This window comes from Pan paniscus, chromosome 3 (genome assembly GCF_029289425.2).
Source record: "Pan paniscus chromosome 3, NHGRI_mPanPan1-v2.0_pri, whole genome shotgun sequence".
NCBI classification, from domain to species: Eukaryota; Metazoa; Chordata; class Mammalia; order Primates; family Hominidae; genus Pan; species Pan paniscus.
The window spans coordinates 106503715-106529648 of NC_073252.2; the positions used below are offsets into that span (position 1 = coordinate 106503715).

Below are 25934 nucleotides of genomic sequence, written 5' to 3' on the forward strand. Positions count from 1 at the left end.
ATTTAGACAGACACTGCCAAGCCTCCTTCACTCTTGCATTCTGTGCACCTGCAGGCTTAACACTACATAGCAACCACCAAGGCATATGGAGGCTTGCACTTTCGGAAGTGGCAGACTGAGCTATATCTGGGGCCCTTTAAGCCACAGCTGGAGTTGGAGCAACTGGATGCAGGGAGCAGTGTCCTGAGGCTAAGCATGGTAGCAGTGCCTTGAGCCTGGCCCTTGAAACCATTCTTCCATCCTAGGTCTCTGGGTCTGTGATAGGAGGAGCTGTCCTGAAGACTTCTGAAATGCCTTCAAGGCTTTTTCACATTGCCTTGGCTATTAGTACCTGGCTCCCTTTTAGTCATGCAAATCTCTCTAGCAAATGGATACTTTACAGCCTGCTTCAGTTCTGCTCCTGAAAATACTCTTTTCTCTCTACCAAAGGGCCAGGCTGCAAATTTTCCAATTTTTTACATTGTGCTTCCCTTTTAATTAAAAGTTCCAATTTAAATCATTCCTTTGCTCCTGTATCTGATTGCAGGGTGTTAGAAGCAGCCACACTGCTTCTTGAATGCTTCAGTGCTTAGAATTTTCTTCCACTAAATTTCCTAAGTCATCACTCTTAAGTTCAACCTTCCACAAAGCCCTAAGACATGGACACAATGTAGCCAAATTATTTGCTAGGGCATAACAAACCTTTACTTCACTTCCCAATAAATTCTTCTTTTCCATCTGAGACCTCATAGGACTAGACTTTACTGTCCATATTGTTACCAGCATTCTGTGGTCACAACCACTCTAAGAAGTTCCAAACTTTCCTTTGTCTTTCTGTCTTCTTCTGAGATCTCCCAACTCTTCCAGCCTCTGCTCTTTACCCAGTTCCAAAGCCACTTCCACATTTTTAGTTCACTTTATAGCAATGCCCCACTCCTTCATAGCAATTTTCTGTGTCAGTCCATTGCTGTTACTATAAAGGAATACTTGAGACTGGGTAACTTATAAAGAAAAGAGGTTTATTTTGGCTTATGGTTCTGCAGGCTGTATAAGCATGGCACCAACATCTGCTCGGCTTCTGGTGAGGGCCTCAGGAAGCTTACAATCATGGTGGAAGGAAAAGGGGAGTCAACACATCACATGTTGTATTAGTCCATTTTCACACTGCTGATAAAGACATACCCAAGACTGGGCAATTTACAAAAGAAAGAGGTTTATTTGACTCACTGTTCCATGTGGCTGGGGAGGCCTCATAATCATGGCAGAAGGTGAAAGGAATATCTCACATGGTTGCAGACAAGAGAAGAGAGTTTTTGCAGGGAAACTCCCCTTTTTAAAACCATTAGATCTCATGAGACTTACTCAGTATCACAAGAACAGCATGGGAAAGACCTGCCACCATGGTAATTGAATAATTACCTCTCACCAGGTCCCTCCCACAACATGTGGGAATTCAAAATGAGATTTGGGTGGGGACACAGGAAAACCATATCACATGCTGAGACAGAGCCAGAGAGAAGGGGGAGGTTTCAGACCCTTTTAAACAACCAGATCTTCTGTGAATTCATAGAGCAAGAACTCACTCATTACTGTGAGGATGGCACCAAGATAGATATTCATGAAGGATCCACCTCCACGACCAGAATACCTCCTACCAGGCCCCAGCTCCAACATTTGGATCACATTTCAACATGAGATTTGGAGGGGACACACTTCTAAATCATGTCAGCTAACCTGTCTGAATCTCAGTTTCACCAACTATAAACTGGGGAAAGTATCTAATATATATATATATATATATATATATATATATATATATATGTATCTATTATATATATTTATATATTATTAGACTTTTTGTAAAAACTAACTGATAAAATGTATGTGAAAGCATTTGGCTCAATGCTCAATGCTCAATTTCAACAGAGTAAATGCTCAACAAACATTAGACATACTTTGTTCTTTTCATTTTATTATTCTCATGGAGGAGAATTTACTCTAAATTTTAAGTTTATTTCATAAATATTATCATTATTACTATTGCCATTATTGTTATAATATCTCAAACTGAGACTTCTTTTCTATTCACCCTAGTTCTGTACTCCAGGGTCAGTTGGCAGCTATAGATCTGTCTTCAGCAAAAGTCTGAGCACTTCATTCTTCATCAATACTGAATAGATGCAGACTCTTTCAGATGAATCTGTGAGCTCAGATTGAGTTGCAGTAAATCTGCCAACATAAGTAATGCATTCTCTCCAAAACTTCTCTTTGTTCTGCCTTTTCAGCAGCAATCTGTTCTTCCTTTTCAATCTCTCTAGTATCACTGTAGAAGCAGAGATCAGGTATGACTTCCCACAGGTGCTCAGGGGAAATAGTGCCACACCCAAGCAGGACCTCATAGGCCAGCAACCATTATGTCAGATGTCAGACCCTTTTAGTGAGTACCCTCATTTTTGCACAAGATGTCAATATCCTATGCAAAACAGAGTTGAGGAATCTGTGTTACGTAGCGCAGTAGTGAGCATGTTAGTAGCAGATGCCTTTGGAAGATATTAATATTCAGTTCACTAAAGGAGGAGGATCCTAGAAAGCTGCCTAAATGTTCTGGGAATAAAGTGTCCAACAAAACAGATGGATCCTAGGGCTGGAGCAAGCTCCAGTACAGCAGGCTGGTTAGTATACCTGGAGAATAATGGCTGCTGGGTTTTCAATTGTTACAATGGCCTGAGATTCATAAAGAACCTTCTCCAGATCCATTTTAGGTTTAATGTATAGATATCACCACTTTTCTTTTTGTGGATATACTTATCCATCTGAAAGCAAATATTGATGCCACCCAAGTAGGTTCCTGAAGAAAGGAATTTAAGGATATTCTTTTCTTTCATCTGTAGGAATCAGAAGTATTAGATACTGAAAAATTTCCCTTTAAGTTAAGCCAGTAACCAAAGACAAATCTATATGGACCTCTCTGTGAGTAATACAGAGTGTCTTAATTGTTATTCAAAAAAGTTATTTTTTGTTTCTGTTGAAGGACCTAAACAGCTGGAAAGAATTTTGCTCTTATTCTTACCAAACCAGACAAACTGCAAATTTATGCATTTCCTTGAACCCATCAAGGAACTAAGGTTGCAGGGCAACCAGCTGGCTCCTAGTCTAAGGAGAAACAGGTGCCCCAGGAAGAGAAATGCATATGCTGGCATACACAGGTGGATTCGACTGAACACAAGTAAAAGGAGTTCAATGGGGTGGTTGGGGATGTGGTAGAGGCCAATGGGGAGCTGGTGTAAGAATGGGAAGCTCCTTGGGGCATTGAAATTGCCTTTTTCAGGTTTTTCTCCACAAATGTCACCAGGTACTCCCAGAAAAAGAATGAAGAAAGTTAAGTTTAACAAGTTGTCCTTTGGGTGCGGCATGGAGGATGAGAAGCAACTGCTGTTGGAGGGGCACTTAACTCCACTCAGACGCTTTTCTCTCCCTTACTACTTATGGAACAGAAGCCTGATTCTGCGGAAGGATGGGCTATAAACACTGCTGTGCTTGGGGCACTGGTGAAAACACAATAAAACTATGGGAAGGGAATAGTTAAAAAAAACGGTGGGGAGCAGCCTCTGGGCCCATAACAATAGCCTGAGATGACAAGAGCACAGAGGAGGACCTCTAAGATCAGAAATAAGGCAAGGCTGTTCTCTATCCCCAGTCCTATTCAATATTATGCTGTACGTTCTAGCCAGTGCAATCAATACAAAAAGAAAGAAAGGAAAGAAAGAAGAAAGAAAGAAAGAAAGAAAGAAAGAAAGAAAGAAAGAAAGGAAGAAAGAAAAGACATAGAAAAATAAGATTGTCTCTATTTACTCGTGTCTGTGTAGAAAATCTCAAAGAATTTACAAAACAGTTCCTAAAACTAGTAAGTTTAGTAAAGGTTGCAGAATACAGGATCACTATAAAAAAATTAAATTGTACTTCTATATACTGACAAAGAAAAAGTGAACTCCCAAGTTGAAAACATATATGCTGGAGTGACATCAGCAAGGTGGTTGAGTACAACCCCCTCGTGCTCTTCAAAGACAGCCAGAACAATGAATAAACAATTATGTTTTAACGAAAATAACTGAGAGGGACCTCTGGAGTGCATCATGGGAGTGACAGAAACCTGTTGAGCACAGAAACTAAGGAGGACCACATAGAGAATGTAAGAAAATGCCTGGCTTCTACCACTTCATCCCCCAACTGGGATCAGCTGGGAACCAGGAGGAACTTCTCCCTATGGTGAGGAGGTAAGCAAAAGGATCCTAGCAATCCCCATCAGCGCCCTGGACACCTATAAACCTCACCACTGCAGTCCTCTGCAGTTCTCACAGGCACCAAGCCCAGCTGAGGGAGCTGCCTGGAGTCCACATAGCTGTGCTTTCCACAGGGAAGGAGCTGACACTGTGCCCTCTCCCCTGTGACCCACACAGCTACTGTGCTACACTATCTTTGAACTGGAACTGTGGCTGAAATGTGTCTTGCTTCAGGGGCAAGTAGCCACAGCTCCCCTTCATCCCTGAGGCTAAGCCATCACTGAACCACCCCAGCCCGGTGGCCTGACATCCACAAGTTGAGCTGCAAATAGCTATTACACCCTTCCCTGTGGAGCCAAGCAGAAGTGGAAGTGATTTGCTTACCCGTCCCTGTGCTGTCCTGGGCAGAAGCTGAAGAAAATAGTAACTTAGCTACTCAGAGAAGTCATATCTCTCTGGTACCTAAGCTAAAGCAGTGCCCTGCGTCCCTTGGAAACAGTTCCTTGACCACCCAGAATGGTCATGCACCCCAATACCTAAGTTGAAGTGGCACGCTGCATTCCAGGGAAATGATGTCTGGGCTTCCTGGAAAAGTCATGTCCCCCAGGCCTGAGCTGAAGCAGCACATCTTCCTCTGGGAAAGGAAAAAGAGAAAAAGAAGCTCATTTTATAATGACAAAGGGATCAATTCAGAAAGCGAATATAAGAATTGTAAATACATAGGTACCAAATATAGAAGTATCCAGATATGTAAAGCAAATGTTATTAGATTTAAAGGAAGAGATAGACTCCAATACAATAACAGTTGAGGACGTCAATACCCCACTCTCAGCATTGGACAGATTATCCAGACAGACAGAAAATCAGCAAAGAAACATTGGGTTTAAAATGCATTTTAAACCAAACGGACCTAACAGACATTTATAGAACATTTCATTCAATAGTTGCAGAATGTACATTCTTTTCACCAGCACATGGAACATTCTCCAGGATAGAACACATATTAGGCCACAAAATAAGTCTCAACAAATGTAAAAGAATTGAAATCATATCAAGTATCTTTTCTGACCACAATGGAATAAAACTAGAAATCAACAACAAAAGGAACTTTGGAAACTGTACAAACACGTGGAAATTAAACAGCATGCTCCTGAAAGACCAATGGGGCAATGAGGAAATTAAGAAGAAACATTTAAAATTTATTGAAACAAATGAAAATACACACACAACACCAAAACAAATGGGGTACAGCAAAAGCAGCATTAAGAGGTAAGTTTATAGAAATCAACTCTTACATCAAAAGAGTAGAAAGATTTCAAATAAACAACTTAATGATGCATTTTGAGGAACTGGAAAAGCAAGAACAAACCAAACCCAAAATTAGTAGAAGAAATAATAAAGATCAGAGCAGAAATAAATAAAATTGAGACTAAAAAAATGCAAAAAATCAACAAAAGTTTTTTTTTAAATGTAAACAAATCCACACACTATTAGCTAGGCTAACCAAGAAACAAGAGAAAAGACCCAATAAATAAAATAGAAATGAAAAAGGAGATATTACAACTGATACCACAGAAATACAAAGGATCACTAGAGATTATATGAGCAGCTGTATGATAGTAAATTAGAAAATCTAGCAGAAATGATTAAAATGGATAAATTTCTCTATACATATTATCTGAAAAGATTAAACCAAGAAGAAATAGAAAACATGAGCAGACAAATTATAAGCAACAAGATGAATCTATAATAAAGTCTCCCATCGAAGAGGAGCCCAGGACCTGATTGCTTTACTGTGAAATTCTATCCAACTTTTAAAGAAGAAATAATACAAATTCTTCTAAAACTCTTCCAGAAAATTGAAGAGGAGGGAGTTCTTCCAAACTTATTCTACAAGACCAGCATTACCCTGATACCAAAACCAGACAAAGACAAAACAACAACAAAAAACTACAGGCCAATATCCCTGTTGAACATAAATGCAAAAATCCTCAACAAAATCCAAGCAAACCAAATCTAGCAGCATTATTCAAAGATTATTCACCTTAATCAAGTGGTATTTATCCCAGAGATTCAAGAATGATTCAGCATATGCAAATCAATAAACATGATACATCACATTAACAGAATGAAGAAAAAAACTGTGTGTGTCTCAATAAATGCAGAAAAGTATTTGATAAAACTCAATGATTTTTCATGATAAAAATTGTCAACAAGTTAGGTATGGAAGGAATGTATTCCAATGCAATAAAGTCTATATATGACAAACTTATAGTCAGCATCATACTGAATGGGGAAAATGTTGAAAGCTTTTCCTCTGCAACCTGGAACAAGACAAGGAAGCCCACTTTCATCATTTGTATTCAACAGGGTACTGGAAGCCCTAGCCAGAGCAATTAGGCCAAAGAAAGAAACAAAAGGCATCCAAATTGGAAAAAAATAAGTTAAATTATCCCTGTTTGCAGATGACATGAACTCATATATAGAAAACCCTAAGTTCCACCAAAAAAAATCTCTTAGGAGTGATAAACAAATTCAGCAAAGTTGCAAGATACAAAATCAAGGAAAAAAATCAATAGGGTTTCTATACACCAACAATCAATTATCTGAAAAAGAAACCAAGACAACAACCTCACTTACAATAGCGATAAAAATAAATAAAAAAAATAAAATACCCGGGAATACGTTTAACCAAAGAGGTGAAAGATCTCTGCAGAGAAAACTATAAAACAATGCTGAAAAAAGTTGAAGACACACACAAAAAAGGAAAGACATCCCATGTTCGTAGATTAGAAGAATTAATATTGTGAAAATGACCATACCACCAAAGCAATCTACAAATTCAATGCAATCCTCTGTCAAAATACCAATGACATTTTTCACAGAAGTAGAAAAAATATTCCTAAAATTCATAGGGAACAAGAAAAGACTGAATAACCAAAGCAATCCTGAGCAAAAACAGCAATAACAAAAATAAAAACAAAGCTGAAGGAATCACACTATCAAACTACAAAGCTGTAGTAACCAAAGCAATATGTTACTGGCATCAAAACAGACATATAGGCCAATGGAACAAAATACAGACCCCAGAAATAAGTCCACTTATTTTCAGCCAAATGATGTTCTTTTTCTTTTTTGGTGGGAAGTTCATTGATTTTTACAATCAAAATTCATCTATGAATCTGATAAAGACCTTCAGACAATTTGAAGTTTTGCAAAATAAGGTTTGGGAAGCCCTCTTGTAGATCAGTTTTGTCCTCAAGTCTGTCCCCCAGAAGGCATCAGAAGTCTCCATCACCCCGGGCTCCAGATTGCTTTTGGCCCTACTCCCAGGAGATTTGGGGGCAGGGATCTCCCTTTCCTATTCATCGTTCTCACCCCCACCCTTTTCAGCGATGGAGCTGGAGTTCCAGGCCCACGTGGTGAATGAGATCGTGAGTGTCAAGAGGGAGTATGTAGTTCATGATTTCCACCCTAGCAGCTGGTGCCCTGCTTCCAGGTGCCAGTGAGTCAAGTCAGGAAGAGGATGACAGGAGGGCTAATGGAGGTAGGAAGGTGGGGGATGCAGGGCCAGAGGCATGAACCCACACCCCTGCTGCCCACTCCCCATCTCCCCCTGGAAAACCACAGTTTTTCCCCTTCCAGTTGAGCCTGAATAACACAGCGCTAAAGTCCATCATAGCTCTATTGGCGCCTGAGGGGCACTTATATTGGCCGTCATGTGTAGGGGGGCTGCTGCCCCTCCAGGCCATCAAGCGCATTGTTTCCAAGATGACACTGCTGCTGGGCTACCTCTCTTACACTCCTCCCTGGTGCAGGCCCTGCCCAGCTCCTCCTGCAACCCGCTCCTCAGTAAGTTCTACTTCCTTACCTGGCCTTCCTGGTTTCTCCCACCTGCTGTCATCCATACCAGGGTGTTTCAGCTCAGCTCCCTGGACATCAGAGGCACAGGACCTGGCCCCTAACCATCCCACCTGCCCTCCCACCTCCAGTTTACTACATCAGCGTCCTGCTGCTGCTGCTCTTCCTCAGTGCCACAGAGATTGTGCTGCTGGCTGGGCTGCTGGCCTGGGGCAACTTTGGGGCTATGAGCAGCCCCAGCCTAGTCCTGAGAGAGGAAAAGCAAGATTATGAGGATCCAGGGTCTAATCCTGAAAGTGGATGGAGGTTGAGGCACCTTCCTGGCGGTGAGGGGTAAGGAATGAGGCCTAAGTGCAGGTTGGAACAGAGAAAAACTGGCAGGTTGCCTGCCTAGGGCTGCGTGAGGTTGCTAGGTGGGTATGGCTCCTTGCACCAACCCTGCTGGCTCTCCTGTCCCTGGACTCCACCATATCCTTTCTTGTTAGAGGCAGATCTGCATCAGGGGCAAGCTTGGCCTCCCTAAAGGCCCAGGTGACCTCAGCTCTCCAAGATAACATGTTGCCTTGTGGAGCCTCTCTAAGATGGTGTTTTTTTGCATCGAAGATGGCCCGCAATGGACCAGACCCAAACGTTCATTAACTGAGACTTTCCAGAAGGGATAGAGTCTGATGACCCCTGGGGTTCATCCTTCTGCTCATGTTGGTTGGTGGGGGGAGCCTGAAGAACAACTCCTTTCTCTGCATCTTTGCCTCATGGAAGCACCCAGAAGAATAAAGTGGTCAAAGAGAAGCTGGGCTGAGACTGTTGACCGTGACTTCTTTCTCATGTATGTGGCCTGGGTGCTTTGCAGCCAATTCATCTTCACGGGAATTTGGATGTGAGCAGCATGCAAGTCCAACTCAGCCCCTAGAGAGGCTGTACCCCATGACAAGCAGCCAAGGCTGTAACTGCGTTGGGCCTGGGTTGCAGACTTGAGGATGCAGTTTCGGTTTCCCGTGGCTGGGGGTAGAGCCAAGACAGGGTCTCTGGAGAGCTGAGGAGGAAAGTCAGATCTCGTCTCTATCCCCGGAAGACCCTAAGCCACCCTGAGCTCTCCCTCTGTTAGCATATAAGCAAAGAGCTTGAAATAAACCCATCCCCAAGTGCGAGTACACCTCAAGGGTCTGTCTTCATTGAACTCAGCTATTCATTCTGATCCTAAGTAGGTAGGACCTTACTTTTCATCCCCACTTTTCTCCTGAATTTCTCTCCACTGTCCACCAGTCTCCCAGTCCATAGGCATGCAGCCTCACTTCTCCTTCTGCAACCATTGCTGTTTGGCCCTGGGCCAGGAGGCACTAATGCTGGGAAGTGGGAGACGGGGGCCTGGGAAGCAGGCCACAGAGGGTGGGTCAGGGCTCCTTTTCTGAATGCCTCCTAGAGAGTACTGGACCCCAGAGGGAATGGCAAGCAGGCAGGCACTCCTGCCCCGAGTCACCTAGGGGACTCCTAGGAGATGGAACAGCCCCAGACCTCAGGTCTTTGGGCAATGGGGAATACGTTTTCTGCACAAAATCCAAGAGAACCTGATTGCTTTTCCCCAGGTCTTCTGACTACTCCTCTGAGAACTACCCACATTTTTGGGCTGAAAAGGAAGTGCTAGTACCCATTTTTGACTGAGGCCAGAGGTAGGGCTGTTCTGCCCTCCTGCTTTTGGTACACATGAGGCAGCTGTGGGCACAGGCCTCTGTCTTCTTTCTCTCCTATCCTATTTCACAAGCTATCAGCGTCACAAAACCCAAGATGAGAAGGAACCCAGCTTTCTTGGTGAATGCTGGTTTGGTTGGAAACATGGGCTACGGGGAAAAAGCAGAAACCAGGACTAGAGGGCTCAGGGAGGGGGGGCTCCTGGATGGGGCAGTGAAGACAAGTCTCTTTCCTAAAGGACTTCAAACTCACCCAGCCCAGAGGCAAGTTAACATGGGTTTATCTGTCCAGTGACCTGGTTAGTCTGGCAAAACCAGGCAGGGCTAGCAGAAGACTCAGGCAGAGTTGTTGAAAAGGTGATTGGTCATGTCATCCACCTGCTCCATGTGTATATGGAGCAGGCTCTTGGTGAAGGGCATGCTGCTGAACTTGTGCCGAGAGGCCCCATAGGTTTCCTTGACAATGTTTTTTTGGGCCTGGCAAATCCTGTCCTTCTTCTCTGTGTCTGAAATAGCCCAGGCCTTTTGGATCTTGCACAGTTCTTCAAGGCCATCATTGAAGCCCTTGAAACACTCCTTGATCATCTGCTGCTCCTTATTCTAGAATTTGACTCCTGGTTGGAACACAAGTATATTGTTCTCTGTGAAATATTCAGTCACCTTTAGCCAACTGCACTGGTAAGTAGGGATCTACTGCTCAATATGCTCCCAGTGGGGGTGCTCAGCAGTCTGCTGAGTCACAGCCACCAGCTGGATTAGCTCAGACTTCAGGAACTTGAGGATGTAGTTGTAGTTCCTATGCAGGAAGATGGTGCTCAGAGTTGGGTCCTCATACACCTTGGACTTGCTCAGCAAGTTCAACTGCAGGCTGCCCAGAATTTTACAGATATAGATGCTTAGCAGTCACTTGCTGAACTTGGAACCATGGCTGTGGCTGAAGAACTGGCCTCTTGGGAAGCCAGCATGTTACCCACCATCTCCTGGAAGTCCAGAAGCTGCTGCAGGAAGAGGATGACGTTGCTTGTGAGCATGGTGCCATTCTTGGGCATGTTGCATTCATTGTCGAGGTCATTTTTGATGTTATCCACAAAGTCCTCCAGTGCTTTGGCTCCAATAGCCTCTAGGGAGATGATGATGCCAGGTGATTTGTTCTTGCTGATGGCGGCCATGCCCTAGAGCACCTGGTCAAACTCAGGCTTGCTGTGCTTAGGCCCTGCGGGATGGAGAAGACAGTAAGCACCATGGAAAAGTTGTGTCAAATGATGACCTCCGAGTGGGAGACAATACTCTCCCCTTCAAGTATCAGCCCATCCAGCACATCCTGTATCAGAGTCAAAGGTCTTCTCCTGATGGTGCTCAGTGATGATGTCAGCCAGCAACTGATACTCGCTCTAGGTCAGCTTGACAAAGGTACTGACACAGTGAATGTAGGCATCAGTCTCCAGGTCCACCATCTCTCCTGGCCAGCAGCCTATGCTTGTCATTCAAGGCCTCGGACAGGTGCTTAACTTTGAAATTATGCTCTTGACCTTCCAAAGGAAGGAGGTTGGAGCATCCCTTTTCTGCAACTAAGCCATGCTTGGAATGAATACTGTTTTCAGAAGGTTTTGAGCCTTATGAATATCCCTGGCCACTTGACTGGCTTTTTGGCGGGTGTCTTTTTCCTCTTGTTGGGGATAGAAGGACAGTAGGGAAAAAGAACTGTTCTTCCAGAAATACTTCTCCAGGCCTTGATGAAGTGGTCCAGCTGGCTGGAGCAAATCTTGTAGTAGACATTCATAAAATCTTGGTTGCAGCTGTATTCCACCAGCCAGCAGGAGATGCAGATTACATCCTGGAGCACACTCTTGGGCAGGTGCTCCAGGGACATAATCTCCTGTACCTCCAGATCATCATCACCACCGATCAGATCCAGGATGAGCACAGGGAATACAAACTTATTGTGCCTGGTCATCAGGCTGCAGAGCTCAGATGTGTGTTCTGGGCTGTCTGGGCTATTGTCCTGGAAATACTCCACAGCCTTCTGAATCTTAGCCATGCTTCCCAGATATTTCTGGCCTACCTGTGGGGCCCTCTCTGATGATCTGCTAAGTGTCACTGGCAACATGGTAGGAGTTGATGATGTGGTCCAGGATGGATAGCGTCTTCTCAAAATTGTCTTGCAGCTGCTGCAGATTATCTGTCTGCTTGTGCACCAGGATGAGGGAATTCTCCAGCTTTATATGGTGGCTCTCATATGATGACAGGATAGACATCATGTTCTTGGTGAGCTGGTCACTTTTCTCCAGGCTGTCTTGAATATAGGACAGCACCTCCTCCTCCTGATTTAGCTTCTCTTCAATCTCTGGCAGCCAGGTGAATGCCTCCAGTGGAAGGATCATATCTGCAAACCCTATGGCTCCCACTTCCTAGTTTCATTCCTCAGAGCTCCCCACCCTGCAACTGACTATAAATAAAGGCACTAAGAGCATTCATTGGTGGGAGGGACAGTTTCTTCAATAAATGGTGCTGGGAAAACTGGATAGCCATATGCAGAAAAATGAAACTAGAACCCTATCTCTTACCATATAAAACAATAAACTCAAAATGGATTAAAGATTTAAATATAAGACCCAAAACTATGAAACTAGTAGGAGAAAATATAGGGTAAACACTTAAGGACATTGGTCTGGGCAAAGAGTTTATGGAAAAGACCTTAAAAGCACATGTAACAAAAGCAAAAATAGATAAGTGGGATTATATGAAACTAAAAACTTCTGTGCAGCAAAGAAAGCAACCAACAGAGTGAAGGGACAACCTGCAGAATGGGAGAAGATATTTGCAAACTATCCATCAGATAAGGGATTAAATCCAGAATATATAAGGAACTCAAACAAGTCAACAGCAAAATAATAATCATAATTCATTAAAACATGGGCAAATGAGCTGAATAGACATCCCTTTAAGAAGAGATACAAATGGCCAACAGGTACATTAAAAATGCTCAACGTCATTAATCATCAGGAAAATGCAAATCAAAGCCACAAAGAGATACTATCTTACCACAGTTAGAAAGGCTTTTATCAAAAAGATAAAAAGTAACAAATGCTGGGGAGGATGTGGAGAAAAGGGAACTCTTATGTGCTATTGGTGGGAATGTAAACTAGTACAGCCATTATGGAAAACAGTATGGAGGTTCCTTAAAAAACTAAAAGTAGAGCTAACACATGATCCAGCAATCCCACCACTGGGTATATATCCAAAGAAATATGGAGCATGTTAAAGAGGTGTCTACTCTTTCATGTTTATGCCCCAGTATTAACAATAGCTAGGATATGGACTCAGATTAATCTAAGTGTCCATCATCAGATGAATGAATTTTAAAAAGTTACATATAGACAATTGAATACTATTTAGCCATAAAAATAACAAAGTTCTGTCATTTGTGAGAACATGGATGAGCTTCGAGGATATTATATTAAGTGAAATACACCACACAAAGATAAATATTGCACACTATCACTCATGTGAGGAAGATAATGAAGTTATCTTGTAGAAGTAGAGAGCAATTACTAGAGACCAGGAATGGTAGAGGAAGGAGGGGATTGCCAAAGGTTGGTTAATGAACACAAAAGTAATGCTAGTTAGAAGGAATAAGGTCTAGTGAGGTCTAGTGTTCTATAGCATGATAGGGTGGCTATAATTAACAACAATCTGTTGCATATGTTCAAGTAGTTAAAAGCACAGATTTTGAATGTCCCCAATACAAGTAATGATAAATGTCTGAGGTGATAGATATTCTAATTATTCTGATTTAATCATTAGACATCGTATACATGTGTTGGAATATCACACTGTTCCCCATGATATGTACAATTATTATGTGTCAATTAAAATAATATAAAAGCAAAAAATATATATACCATTTAAAATAGCAGCAAAACTTGTTAGATGTGATTCTATTAAAATATGTATAAGATCCATATGTTGAAACTACAAAACTATAATGAAAGAAATCAATGAAGACCTACATAAATGGAGTGCTATGTCATGCTCAAGGATTGTCAAGATACCAATTTCCCCCAATTTGACCTACAGATTTAAAACAAAAATTCCAGCAGTTTTCTGTGGGTATCAAAAATGTGATTTTTAATATAGCCCCCTCCCAACCACAGAAAAGCAAAGAACTAAGATTAGCCAAACAATTCTGAAAAAAATAACAGAGTTGGAGGACTCCTATTACTGAATTCCAAGACTTACTGTAACGCCTCAGTAATCAAGACAATGTGGAAATAGGAAAATGATAGACACATACATCAATGAAAAGTGTAGAGAGCCCAGAAATAGTTGATCCACATAAATATAGTCAACTTATTTTTAACAAAGGTGCAAAGACAATTCAATAGAGAAATGATAGTCTTTTCAACAAATAGTACTGGAACAATTAGGGATTCATGCACAGCAAAATGAATCTCAATGTATACCTCACACATTATACAAAAATTAACTCAAAATGTATCAGACCTGAAGATGAAATGTAAAACTATAAAACTTCTGAAAAAAAAAAACATGGGAGAAAATCTGTGTAATCTTGGGTTAAGCAAAGAGTTTTTAGCTACAACACCAAAAGCATAATTCCCAAGAAAAAAACAGGTAAATTGGACTTAATCAAAATTTAAAACTCTTACTCCATGAAAGACACTACTAAGGGAATGAAAAGACAAGCAACACACTGGGAGAAAATATTTGCAAGTAATATTTCTGACAAGAATTTTATCTAGAAAATATAAAGAACTCTAAAACTCAATGATAAGAAAACAAACAACCCAATTAAAAATGGGCAAAAGATCTGAAAAGACACTACACTTAAAAAGACATACAGCTGGCAAATAAGCATATGAAAAGATGCTGAATATCATTTGTCACTAGGGAAATGCAAATTAAAACAATCATGAGATACCACTACACATCTATTAGAATGGCTAAAATTTAAAAAATGCAATATCAAATGCTGGTGAGAAATGCAGAGCTCTCATTCATTGCTACTGGGAATGCAAAATGCTATACCACTTTGGAAGACAGTTTGGCAGTTTCTTATAGAGTTAGACATAGGCTTACCGTATACCCAGCAATCATTCTCTTAGGCATTACCTAACTGTTTTTAAATCTTATGTTCACACAAAACCTGCATGCAAATGTTTATAGCAGTTTTATTCATAATTACTCAAAACTGGAATTAACCAAGATCTCCTTCAGTAGGTGAATGGATGAACAAACTGTGGTATATCCATACAATGAAATACTATTCAGCAATGAATAGTATTTATTAGCCATTCCTTCACTCACCTACATGGATGAGTCACAAATGCATTTTACAAGTGAAAGAAGCCAGAGCAAGAATACACAATATAATTTACATACAATATTACATACACAATATAATTCAAACCATATGATATTCTGGAAAAGGTCAAAGTTATACGGATAGAAAACATATCAGTAGTGCCAAGAGTTTAGGGGGAAAGAGGTATTTGACTAGGGGAAGCATTGGGCATCTTTAAAGTGTGATGGAACTAATCTGTGCTACTGTGGTGGCAAATACATGATCCTATGTATTGGTCAAAACACAGAGAACTTTGCAGCACAAAGAATGAACCTTAATGTATGCAAATAAAAAATCGACGAAGAGGTCAACAGATCTCAGGATAGACTGTAGACTCTGACAAAAGAATATAATTGTATTACAAATATATGACATAACCTCACTGAAGGGTTTGGGGAGAATTAGACGCTCACTTAAGTAACTTTGGAAAATGGTGGGTGTATTAGCCTGTTTTCACACTGCTATAAAGAACTACCTGAGACTGGGTAATTTATGAAGGAAGTAGGTTTAATTGACTCGCAGTTCTGCAGGCTTAACAGGAAGCATGGCTAGGAGGCCTCAGGAAACTTACAATCGTGACAGAAGGTGAAGGGTAAGCAAGCGTGTCTTACCATGGTGGAGCAGGAGAGAGAGAGCAAGGGGGGAAATGCCACACACACTTTCAAATAACCAGATCTCTTGAGAACTCACTATCAGGAGAACAAGGGGAAGCTCACCCCCATGATTCAATCACCTCCCACCAGGACCCTCCCCCAACATGTGGGGATTACAATTAGAGATGAGATTTGTTGGGACACAGAGACAAACCATATCAGTGGGGGTTTTGTTGTTGTTTTTGTTTTTGTTTTTTGAGACAGAGTCTCACTCTGTCGCCCAGGCTGGAGTGCAGTGGTGTGATTTTGGCTTACTGCAGCCTTAACCTCCCTGGACTCAGGTGATCCTCCTGCCTCAGCCTCCTGACTAGCTGGGACTACAGGCACATGACACCATGCCTGGCTAATTTTTGTATGTTTGTAGAGACAGGGTTTTGCCATGTTGCCCAGGCTGGTCTTGAACTCCTGGCCTCAAGTGATCCACCCTCCTTGGGCTCCCAAAATGCTGGGATTATGGGTGTGAGCCACCATGTCCACTTTATACAAAAATGGTGTTTTAACTGGACACTACAAAACAAAAGACAAAAAGAACTGAAGATTGAACATAAGCACTGTTTTCTAGTTGGTAAATTTGTTTCTCCTGAGGATATGGTTTAACAATTCTGAAACTGCTGAATATGTTTACTGGAATTGAACAAGTAAATAAGTTGACAGCAGCTGGTTGGAGCCACATTTCTTATGATTAAAGAGGGATGTAACAGAGACGCAAGGTTAGAATGAACCATGTGGTAATAGATTAGAGTTGGAGACACCAGTATGAACTCATGTTTATCTTAATACAGATTCAGAAGAATAGGCACAGAAGTAGTCATAGATATATGCGATACATGGTTTGGTACACATACATAGGTTTCGTAGATCTTTCTACTGAAAGGGCCTATCACGATGACATCATGATAGGAATAAACACACCAATTGCTCATACCTTGGTTTTTAATACTCTTCTCCAATAAAAGGAACCAGGACTCCCTGGAGAAAAGACACGTTGTAGAGCTGGGACAGAGAATATACAAGTTGAGCCTGGAACAATTTTTGTTGTGCCAGGAAATTAGGAAGTGCTCAAAAAGTAAAAGGATGAAGGCATGTGAGAAGGGCCCAGGAGCCAGCCTGAAAGAGCTTTTAATACCCAAACAATTTGAACAACAAAATAAACGGTATGTTGGGGTTGGTGCAAAAGTAATTGCGGTTTTTGCCATTACTTTTAATTGCAAAAACTGCAATTAATTTTGTGCCAGCCTAATAAAATCGTAACATAACACAGAATTATAATCTAAAGTTTAAAATAAATAGCATGAGTCCATACTGATATAAGTAAATGACTGAACACGTAAATAAAGAAGAGACAGATCTCCTAAACAGAAAAATTCCCGGTAGTTTATGTAGATTCTCCTCCCTCAGGGTGATGTAGCTTAACTCCACACCCCTTGAATGGGTTGTGCTTAGCGGCTTGCTTCCAAAGAGTAGAATACGAAAAGGTGGAAAAGTTACTTTATAATGAAGAAACCTGGTAAACGCTACTCAACCAGGTGATCAAAGTTACCTTCATCAGTGATAATTCAAGCTGATACACATACTCCTGATAGAATGTGATGAAAATGAACTTCAACTCTATGTATTCCCTTCCAAAAACTCATAATGTTTACAAAACAGTGAAAAAATATCAGACAAATCCAAACTGAGGAGCATGCTACAAAATATTTAACCAGTACCCTTTTGATATTAAGTCCATAAAAATCAAGAAAAATCTGAGAAACTGTCACAGCCAAGAGGAGAATTAGAGACATGATTATTAAATGTAATGTGGTATCCTGATTGGAATCCTGAGACAGAAAAAAGGACATTAGGGGAAAATTTGTGAAATCTGAATAAAGTGTGTAGTTTAGTTGATAAAAATGTATCCATGCTGGTTCCTTGGTTGTGACAAAAATTCCACAGTAATGTAAGATGTAAACAATAGAGAAAACGGTATTGGGTATACGGTAACTCTGCACTATCCTTGCAACTTTTCTGTAAACTATTCTAAAAAGATATATTGATTTAAATCTTAAAAACAACATAGGTATATTTTAAAAGAGCATACATAGAATGATCCCAATTCCGTGTAACTAATATGTGAATGTGTACCAGAGGAAAAACCAAGTATGTATGTGACATCATACATATCGTCAGAGATATGACCATAGGTAAATTTTATTTCTCTTTTCTGTTTTTCTGTATTTTTCTTTTCTTTTTTTGAGACGGAGTCTCGCTCTGTCGCCCAGGCTGGAGTGCAGGGGCGTGGTCTCTGCTCACTGCAAGCTCCACTTCCTGGGTTTACGCCTTTCTCCTGCCTCAGCCTCCTGAGTAGCTGGGACTACAGGCACCTGCCACCATGCCCGGCTAATTTTTTGTATTTTTAGTAGAGACGGGGTTTCACTGTGTTAGCCAGGATGGTCTCGATCTCCTGACCTCGTGATCCTCCCGCCTCGGCCTCCCAAAGTGCTGGGATTACAGGCGTGAGCCACCGTGCCCGGCCGTACTTTTCAATGCTATAATTTAAAACAAACATTTATTCCCTTAGGTAATTTTAAAAAGCAATACTCAAATAAATAGAGACCATGCAATAGAGCAGTGGGAAGAGGGGAATCGAGCTGCTTCTGCGGAAACAGGCTGTTTTTCAGACCACCATCTTTAGCTGACTCAGGAGACAATAATTTCTGGGGTTAGAAGAAAAGATTGAACAAGAGCTGAATCTCTGAGTTTCTGTGATCGTCATTCTTGAGTCACTGTAAGAAAATGATCCTTTCACTTTTCTAGATTAAAAAAACTGAAATTACATGACTCAAACAAGGCCACAAAGTTGATTAGTGTGCTAAGGCATACAAATGTGTTTTATTTGGTCTATGCAGTGTTTCAAAACCATTTGAATATGAATAGCTTTAGGTAATGCTGCTTCTTTCTTTTGATTATAGCAAGCTTAGTGCACACTATACTTTTTCAACTCCTGGCCCACGGAGATATTTATTTGGAATCATTGATTTAGGTAAAGTAGCAGAGGTGAAAAACTGTGTACAGAGGTTAAGAAGTCTAAGATTAAATGAAGAAAAACCACTCTTTGTGAATTCCGAGAGGGAAGAAAAGTTCTTTTCCATGTGGGTTAATTTCTTGTTCTAGCCAGGACCATTGCATTGCATAAATACTGCAGGCTCTGTGCATGTCACCATATCTGTAAATGGAGCCCTGGAATTATTCAGTGCACAGACTCGCAGCCAAATGCAGCAGCTCTGACTCTCCATCAGTGTCATATTGTAAAAGTCTTGTAATTTATAATGCTGTTTAATGTTCTGTTTTCATAAAGTGTGGTTTTGAGTCACATCTCAATTCAAAACCACTTTCAGTCATCATCACTTCAATATTTATTGAACATATGTACCAGACTCTGTTCTCTCATTGATTCCTTACACTGGCCTTAACCAAAAGTTCTACTGGTATTTCTCATTTGTAAAATGAGAAAGTTGAGACTTAGAGAAGTCAAATAATTTGCCCAAGGTTATGCTATGGAGCAAGGATTTGAATCTACATAGTAAGGAACCTTTTGTGAGGGGGAGTATATTTATGAAGACATTGGAGCTAATTACTTTGTTTCATTTAGAAAAAACAATCTATTTTAATCTATAATACTCATTGATTTTTTACACCGATTAATTACTACATATAATTTTGAATATTATCACTAATATTTGATATCTTTATTCACTTACCTAGGTGAAAGTAACTATATGTAATCTCTCATTTTTACGGTATGCCAAATTTTACTTTTCAAATTACATTATTTTCTTAGTATTTTGCAATGTAGACAATGTTTCAATATTTGTCATGCATACACAATGTTTCAATATTTGTCATGAGAATGTTTTTGTGTAATGGTTTATAGACAGAAGTCAGTGTTTAAAATTTCATATTATCCTAGTTGTCTGTTTTGTCACAAGAGTAGATGTAGATTTTTTTTCTTTTTGAGAAGGTGTCTCGCTCTGTCGCCCAGGCTGGAGTGCAGTGGCACAATCTCAGCTTACTGCAACCTCCAACTCCCGGGTTCAAGCAATTATCCTGCCTCAGCCTCCCAAGTAGCTGGGACTACAGGCGCCTGCCACCACACCCAGCTAATTTTTTGTATTTTTAGTAGAGACGGGGTTTCACCATGTTAGCCAGGATGGTCTCGATCTCCTGACCTCGTGATCCACCTGCCTCAGCCTCCCAAAGTGCTGGGATTACAGGCGTGAGCCACCACGCCCGGCCAGATGTAGATATTTTTAAGCTGTCAAGAGTCTGGCAAAATTTTGGCTACTTGGATACTAATTATATTAAAATCTATTAACTAATCTTCCTATTTAATCTCCTCCTGCAATGGGCAGCATAATCAAACGGATTTCCAAAGAGGACATATTGAAGCACAGAGGGTTTTAGGGTCTCTCTCAGGGAAGTCAAGTGCTTAGGGAAAACTGGAGAATTATAGCATTTGAAAGGCGAAAAAGGAGTTGCATCCAAGAAAACAGTGTCAAAGCTGTTGAATTTAGTCCCTAAAGCAGCAAGCATGCAAAGGTTTTATCAGATTAATACTGTGGATTTTGCTGATGGCTGCTTTTACATCATCTTTTGAATGTGCAACTGAAAATACAGCTTTCTTTCTCAAGTTTTCAAAAATAAAGACCTTTCCTCTTCTCAGTAAACACATCTTCCATGAGTAAGCTGGACATATTTCACAATCTTTAATAATTCTCAGATCTGCATCTCCAGTGAGACCTCTCTCCTGAAACTCAGAGCTGTGTCCAACTATTTACAGTATACTTTCATTTGACTGCCTTAATGGAACCTCAAATTCTTCCAGCACTAAGCTGGCTGTCACCATCTCTCCCACCACACATGGCAATAGCAACCACAATAATGACAACCACAACAAATCAATTTTACCTCATGTATTTTCCATTTAAGGCCTGGAAAAACCAACCACTCAAATAGCTCCTTCCTTCAATCTACACATAGAGTTGATTACTAACTCGTAAAGATTCTATTTCCTTAATTTCCTTAATCTTTCTCTCATCTATCTCTGTCTCTTGCTCCCAGGGCCATCTTGTATGCTTGTCCTCCTCCCTGCAATGATTATGAGAGCCTTGACAACAGACATTGTCTAACTTACAGCTAAAACCTTTTTTTTTAATTTTTTTTTTTTTTTTTTTTTTGTGGAGACAGGGTCTTGCTCTGCCATTCTGGATGGAGTGCAGTGGCACAATCATGGATCACTGCAGCCTTGAACTCCTGGGCTCAAGTGATCCTTCTGCCTCTGCCTTCTGAGTAGCTGAGACTACAGGCATGCACAATCCTGCCCAGCTAATTTTAAAAAAAATTGTAGAGATGGGGTCTTGTGATGTTGGCCAGGCTGGTCTTGAACTCCTGGCCTCAGGTGATTCTCCCCCATCAGCCTCCCAAAGTGCTAGGATTACAGGTGTGAGCCACTGCACCCAGCTATAACTGAAACATTTAGTCGGCCCTTAATGCACATCATTTTTTTCTTAACCCCGTCATCGAAAGGTTTAAAAGACTTTTGGAACTTTTAGATTTATCAGAAAGAATTTTCCCTAAACTTTGTGACTACATGAAAGTTATCTTTCAAGTATGTACATACATTTATTTTTGAACCACTTTAGTCATCTGTGCTTCTTGGAAAGGCAATTTGTATTTGGTCTGTCTCCAGGCTTGGGCCTTGGGTGTGGTGTTTTTCTAATGGTTTTCCTCAACCATTTCAGGGATAGAACTAAGCCCTAATTGTTGTAAGATATCCATTGTACACAACGAATTACCTTCTCTTCTATGCATATTCCAGGATAGTACTAGCTCTGTGCCATCTTGGGAGAACTGAGAAAATAGTCACTTAAATCATTGTCTGTTTTGTGGTTCACATGAGAAACCCCAATTGAGAAAAGCTGCAAGGTCTCAAAAAAGGTCCTTAGGAAATATTTCTCATAGATTACCAGAGATTGTGATTTTCTTACCAATGGGCAATGGCTCAGTCTCACTTTTTCCTTGCTAGTTTATCCATTCATTGCCTCCTGTCCCAGAAATCGAAACACACACACATGCGCGCACACACGCACACACACACACCCCAAAACAATCCCACTAGCCATGGATATGATGTTAGCAAAACACCTTGCTTTTATCTTTCAAGTCCTCTTTAAGCATTCTCTTTACCAATATTTAGACTCAGAGTTGGAAATTTAAAAAAAACATCTGAAATCTCTACTTGATTTGGAAAATCTTTTTCCTTGGAACTAGGCTGGCATGAAAGGAACAGGCATCATGGAAAGCTGTGTTTTCTTTTGCTTCTCTTTGGGGAGCAATAGTTAAGAGCTGTGATGGCAGACATGAAAGTAAGCCCAGCTCTTTACAGTTGGCCTCCTTTGAAAGGCCTTTCCTTGACCCCTATTCCCCAGGAAAAAAAAAAGTTGCTAACAGGAACATCACAAGGTTCCACTGATGAAATGTGTTGAACCAAACCATGTATGATGACAACTAGTGGGTGGAAAACATTTCCCCAAATCAGAACTGGGTATCTACCCTCCACGTTACTTCACTGGATGCCAAAAGGTTATCTGTGAGGAACTAGGAAAGGAAGTATATTTGAAAACATCACTGGAACTTGTATACAACATCTTAAGGTGTTTGATCCTTTTATGAACTGTTGACAGCTTTTCGCCATTGAAGTCTATATGAGATTTGCCAGCCAAGTGAAAGAAGGAAGCAGGGCCAGAGTGCTTGACCAAGGAACCCCTAAGAGCTGGTTAGATCACAAGACATGAGATGACCAGGGAGAGGAAATGGCCCAGAATTCCATGAAATGCTCAGGCATCTGTATCAGCAGTTTCATCAGACCTATTTTGGCCATCCAAATGATTCTCTTTGAGTTTCACTTCCAGTATCATCTTCATTCAAGGATCCAGGCAAATATGAATTCCCAGAGCACTCAGAGAAGCATGCAGTAGCTGAGGATTATTAATAATCATTACAGTGCACTAAATCAGTAACGGCACTGAATCAGGCCATCGTGCAACACACCCTTTTGTGTTTATTAATGGTCATGACAGTTGCTTAATTGGGATAGTAGTTCTGTTTAATTGGGACATATTTAGTGCTACTCAGGCCAGGTATCTTCCTCTTGCTCCTGCCGGGTCTGTTTGTTCTTCATAAGTTTCTCAGTATTTCTGTGGAATGTGCCTGATGCCAGCTGGTCTCCTAAGCCTTCCCACGCTGGGAAGTCTTCTGGGCTGTGGCTTCTGCCTGAGACATTATCGTCGGTGTTAGATTAACAAGCCATGACTTAGAAGTCCTTTGCTTAAAAATGAGTATGTCAGGCTGAGTGTGGTGGCTCATGCCTATAATTCCAGTGTTATGGGATTCCAAGGCAAGGGAATTGCTTGAGGCCAGGAGTTCGAGACTAGCTTGGGCAACATAGTAAGACGCCATCTCTGTAAAAAAATAAAATTAAAAAATTAGCTAGGCATGGTGACATGTGCCTGTAGTCTTACCTGCTCGGGAGGCTGAAGTGGGAGGATCACTTGAACCTAGGAGGTCAAGACTACAGTGAGCTAGAATCATGTGACTGCACTCCAGCCTGGATGACAGAGTGAGACCCTGTCTCAAAAATAAATAAATAAATAAAATGAGTGTGTCATGTGCATGTTAATGCTGACTCTAGCATATAATGGATACTTATAAATCAATAATTATGCAACGTTATCTTCATTAGTATGGAGAAAGGAATCTTTTCTCAAACCCTCTCCATCCATTGCCGCTACTGTTAATCTTGGGTTCTGTCTCATTTCTCACCTCATTGCTCCATTTTTATAGCCAGCTCACCTTTCTGACCCAGGCTTTGGATTTTCCCACAGCTCAGCATATAGCTCAGACTCTCTATAAATACGTACCTCCCTCCTTAGCTCCTTCCAAAAACTGACCTTTTGCCCTCCTCGTTGTCTGGGCTCCATGTCCATTCGTGACCCATTATATGTTAAGTTCCCACAGACACTGATGTAAACACAGACCTCTTTTTCACTGATGTCTCCTGATCACTCTTTTCATCACATGGTGCCCTTCTGCCCGTCAGACTGTATCATGGCAGGATGATTCCACTTGCGTTGTAAGTTCCTACAATCTTATGAGAGTCATTAGTTAAAAAATGATATTGTAAAAGTAATGCTGATGTTATAGACAGCCAAACAACAGCATAGAGTTTGTAAACAAGTTTTCTGAAAGTTTATAGTACATCAGACATTCACGATTTGGAGAAGGAGGCCATGAATTCTACATTTCCATACCCATGTTGCAACCACCTGACCACACTCAACAACCATAGGAATTCTTACAAAAGCCTGATTTCCTTCCAAAATAATCTGCTTCAAAAAAAAAAACTTAATTATTTATTTTGCTTCATTCAATAGGACTCAAATTATGTTTGTTTTTTAAAATAAGTTTGACTTATTTTCATATTAAATTGCTTGATCATTTCTTTTAAGTTAGTGAGGACTTTCTGTGCTTTGAAGTAGTTTTTGGCTTTTTTGTTTTCCTTTAGGGTATGACAAACTATTACATTGTCTGGAGAATTGGGGACTGGATCAGAGAGGCAGAACAAGTGGAGCTCAGGGACATGATTTCTAAATAACAATTCTCATGTGAATGCTCCTACAATATTTCCCTTTTACTCATGTTTTTGTGTTGGTGTTTTTGTTGTGGTCTGGACTGGGGCAAAAAATGAAATAGTAGATCCAGATGTGAAATACGTCTTTTGAAACTGATGTAGGGGTGTGTGTGGTGTGTGCGTGTGTAAAATCAAAGGGTACTTCTGTAGTTAAAAGCTCTGAGATAAGAAAAGAAAAGGTGAGGTGGAGGGAAAATATTTTACTACTGAACCCCATCCTTATGGATGTAACCGTCAAACAGCTTCTTTCTGAAAGTACATCTTCTCTATTACACAAGTGATGACTTTGGCAGGTTTTCAGTTTTAAGATATTACATTGCAGATCTTAATTTCTCTGGTTTAAGAGAGAGTGTGTCATCATCCCCTGAAAGCAAGAACTTTGGAGTCAACAGATCTGAGCTCAGACCTGACATTAGCTATTGATCTTGAACAAGTCACTTTCCTTCCTGACTTTCAGTTTCTCCATAAAGCAGAAACAACAAAACCTACTTCCAGGGTAATTATGAGTATTCAATGAGACTATGTACATAGCACAGAGTGTGGGCCCTCTTGGAATGTTCCATGCCGTGTAAGTAGGTGAAAAGTGTCCTCTAGCCCATGCTGTGCCCAGAGAGCACCCAAAAGGCTGACTTGGCTACTGTCTCTGCCCTAGTGCGCAGTGGTGCCTGCTGCTGGGGAGGCTGCTGACCCTAGGCCGGACTTTATTGCAGCTTCCAGATTTAGCAGGACTTATTACTAAATATCTCAACACCAAATCATCTATATCCTTATATAATACCCTGTATTCCATGGATATTTAACTTTTTAACATGTCAACTGACTGACTTGACCTAGTTGAGCAAGGTAGGCAGCCAATGCATAGTCTTCTACTAGACTGTAATCTCCATGGTGGCAGGCATTGCATGTGTTTTGCTCACTCCTCTATCTCCAGAACCTAGCACAGTTCCCCAAACCTGGTAGTGAGTCAATAAATATTTTGTTGAATGACTTAATTACCAAGTCCAGCCACAACCTAAGAAGATGGCTTGACTTGATGTTTTAAGGAGTTGCACTATGAAAGAATGGGGAGTTCTCTGGAAAATTCACTTCCCCATTCTTTAACAGGATTCAAGAATAAGTCTCTTTTTTTAATTTTTTTTTTATTTTTATATATATATTTTTCATTATATTTTAAGTTCTAGGGTACATGTGCACAACGTGCAGGTTTGTTACATATGTGTACATGTGCCATGTTGGTGTGCTGCAACCATTAACTCATCATTTACATTAGGTATATCTCCTAATGCTATCCCTCCCCCCTCCCCCCACCCCACAACAGGCCCCGGTGTGTGATGTTCCCCTTCCTGTGTCCATGTGTTCTCATTGTTCAATTCCCACCTATGAGTG

The 25934-nt window shown here is 40.9% G+C and overlaps 1 protein-coding gene and 1 pseudogene across 9 annotated transcripts in view; both read right to left on the reverse strand.

Moving 5' to 3' along the window:
- The window catches only part of LOC129397619 (uncharacterized), a 238137-nt gene that overhangs the window by 25341 nt on the left and 186862 nt on the right, over positions 1-25934 (reverse strand). For 5 of the 9 annotated variants that reach the window (XR_008625203.2, XR_008625202.2, XR_008625205.2 and 2 more), the window contains 2 exons: positions 23896-24005; positions 20894-23319 (listed from right to left, as the gene is read on the reverse strand). Coding sequence is in view for 1 of the 9 variants with exons in the window: in XM_063603862.1 (XP_063459932.1) it covers positions 4796-4893 (98 nt within the window). In the remaining 8 variants the exon portion in view is untranslated. Of the gene's footprint in view, positions 1-4795; positions 4894-20893; positions 23320-23895; positions 24006-25934 lie in introns of those variants that run through there. The other 4 variants (XR_010111996.1, XM_063603862.1, XR_008625204.2 and 1 more) reach the window with 3 other exon arrangements.
- On the reverse strand, positions 10142-12178 carry LOC100973042 (exocyst complex component 7-like; annotated as a pseudogene).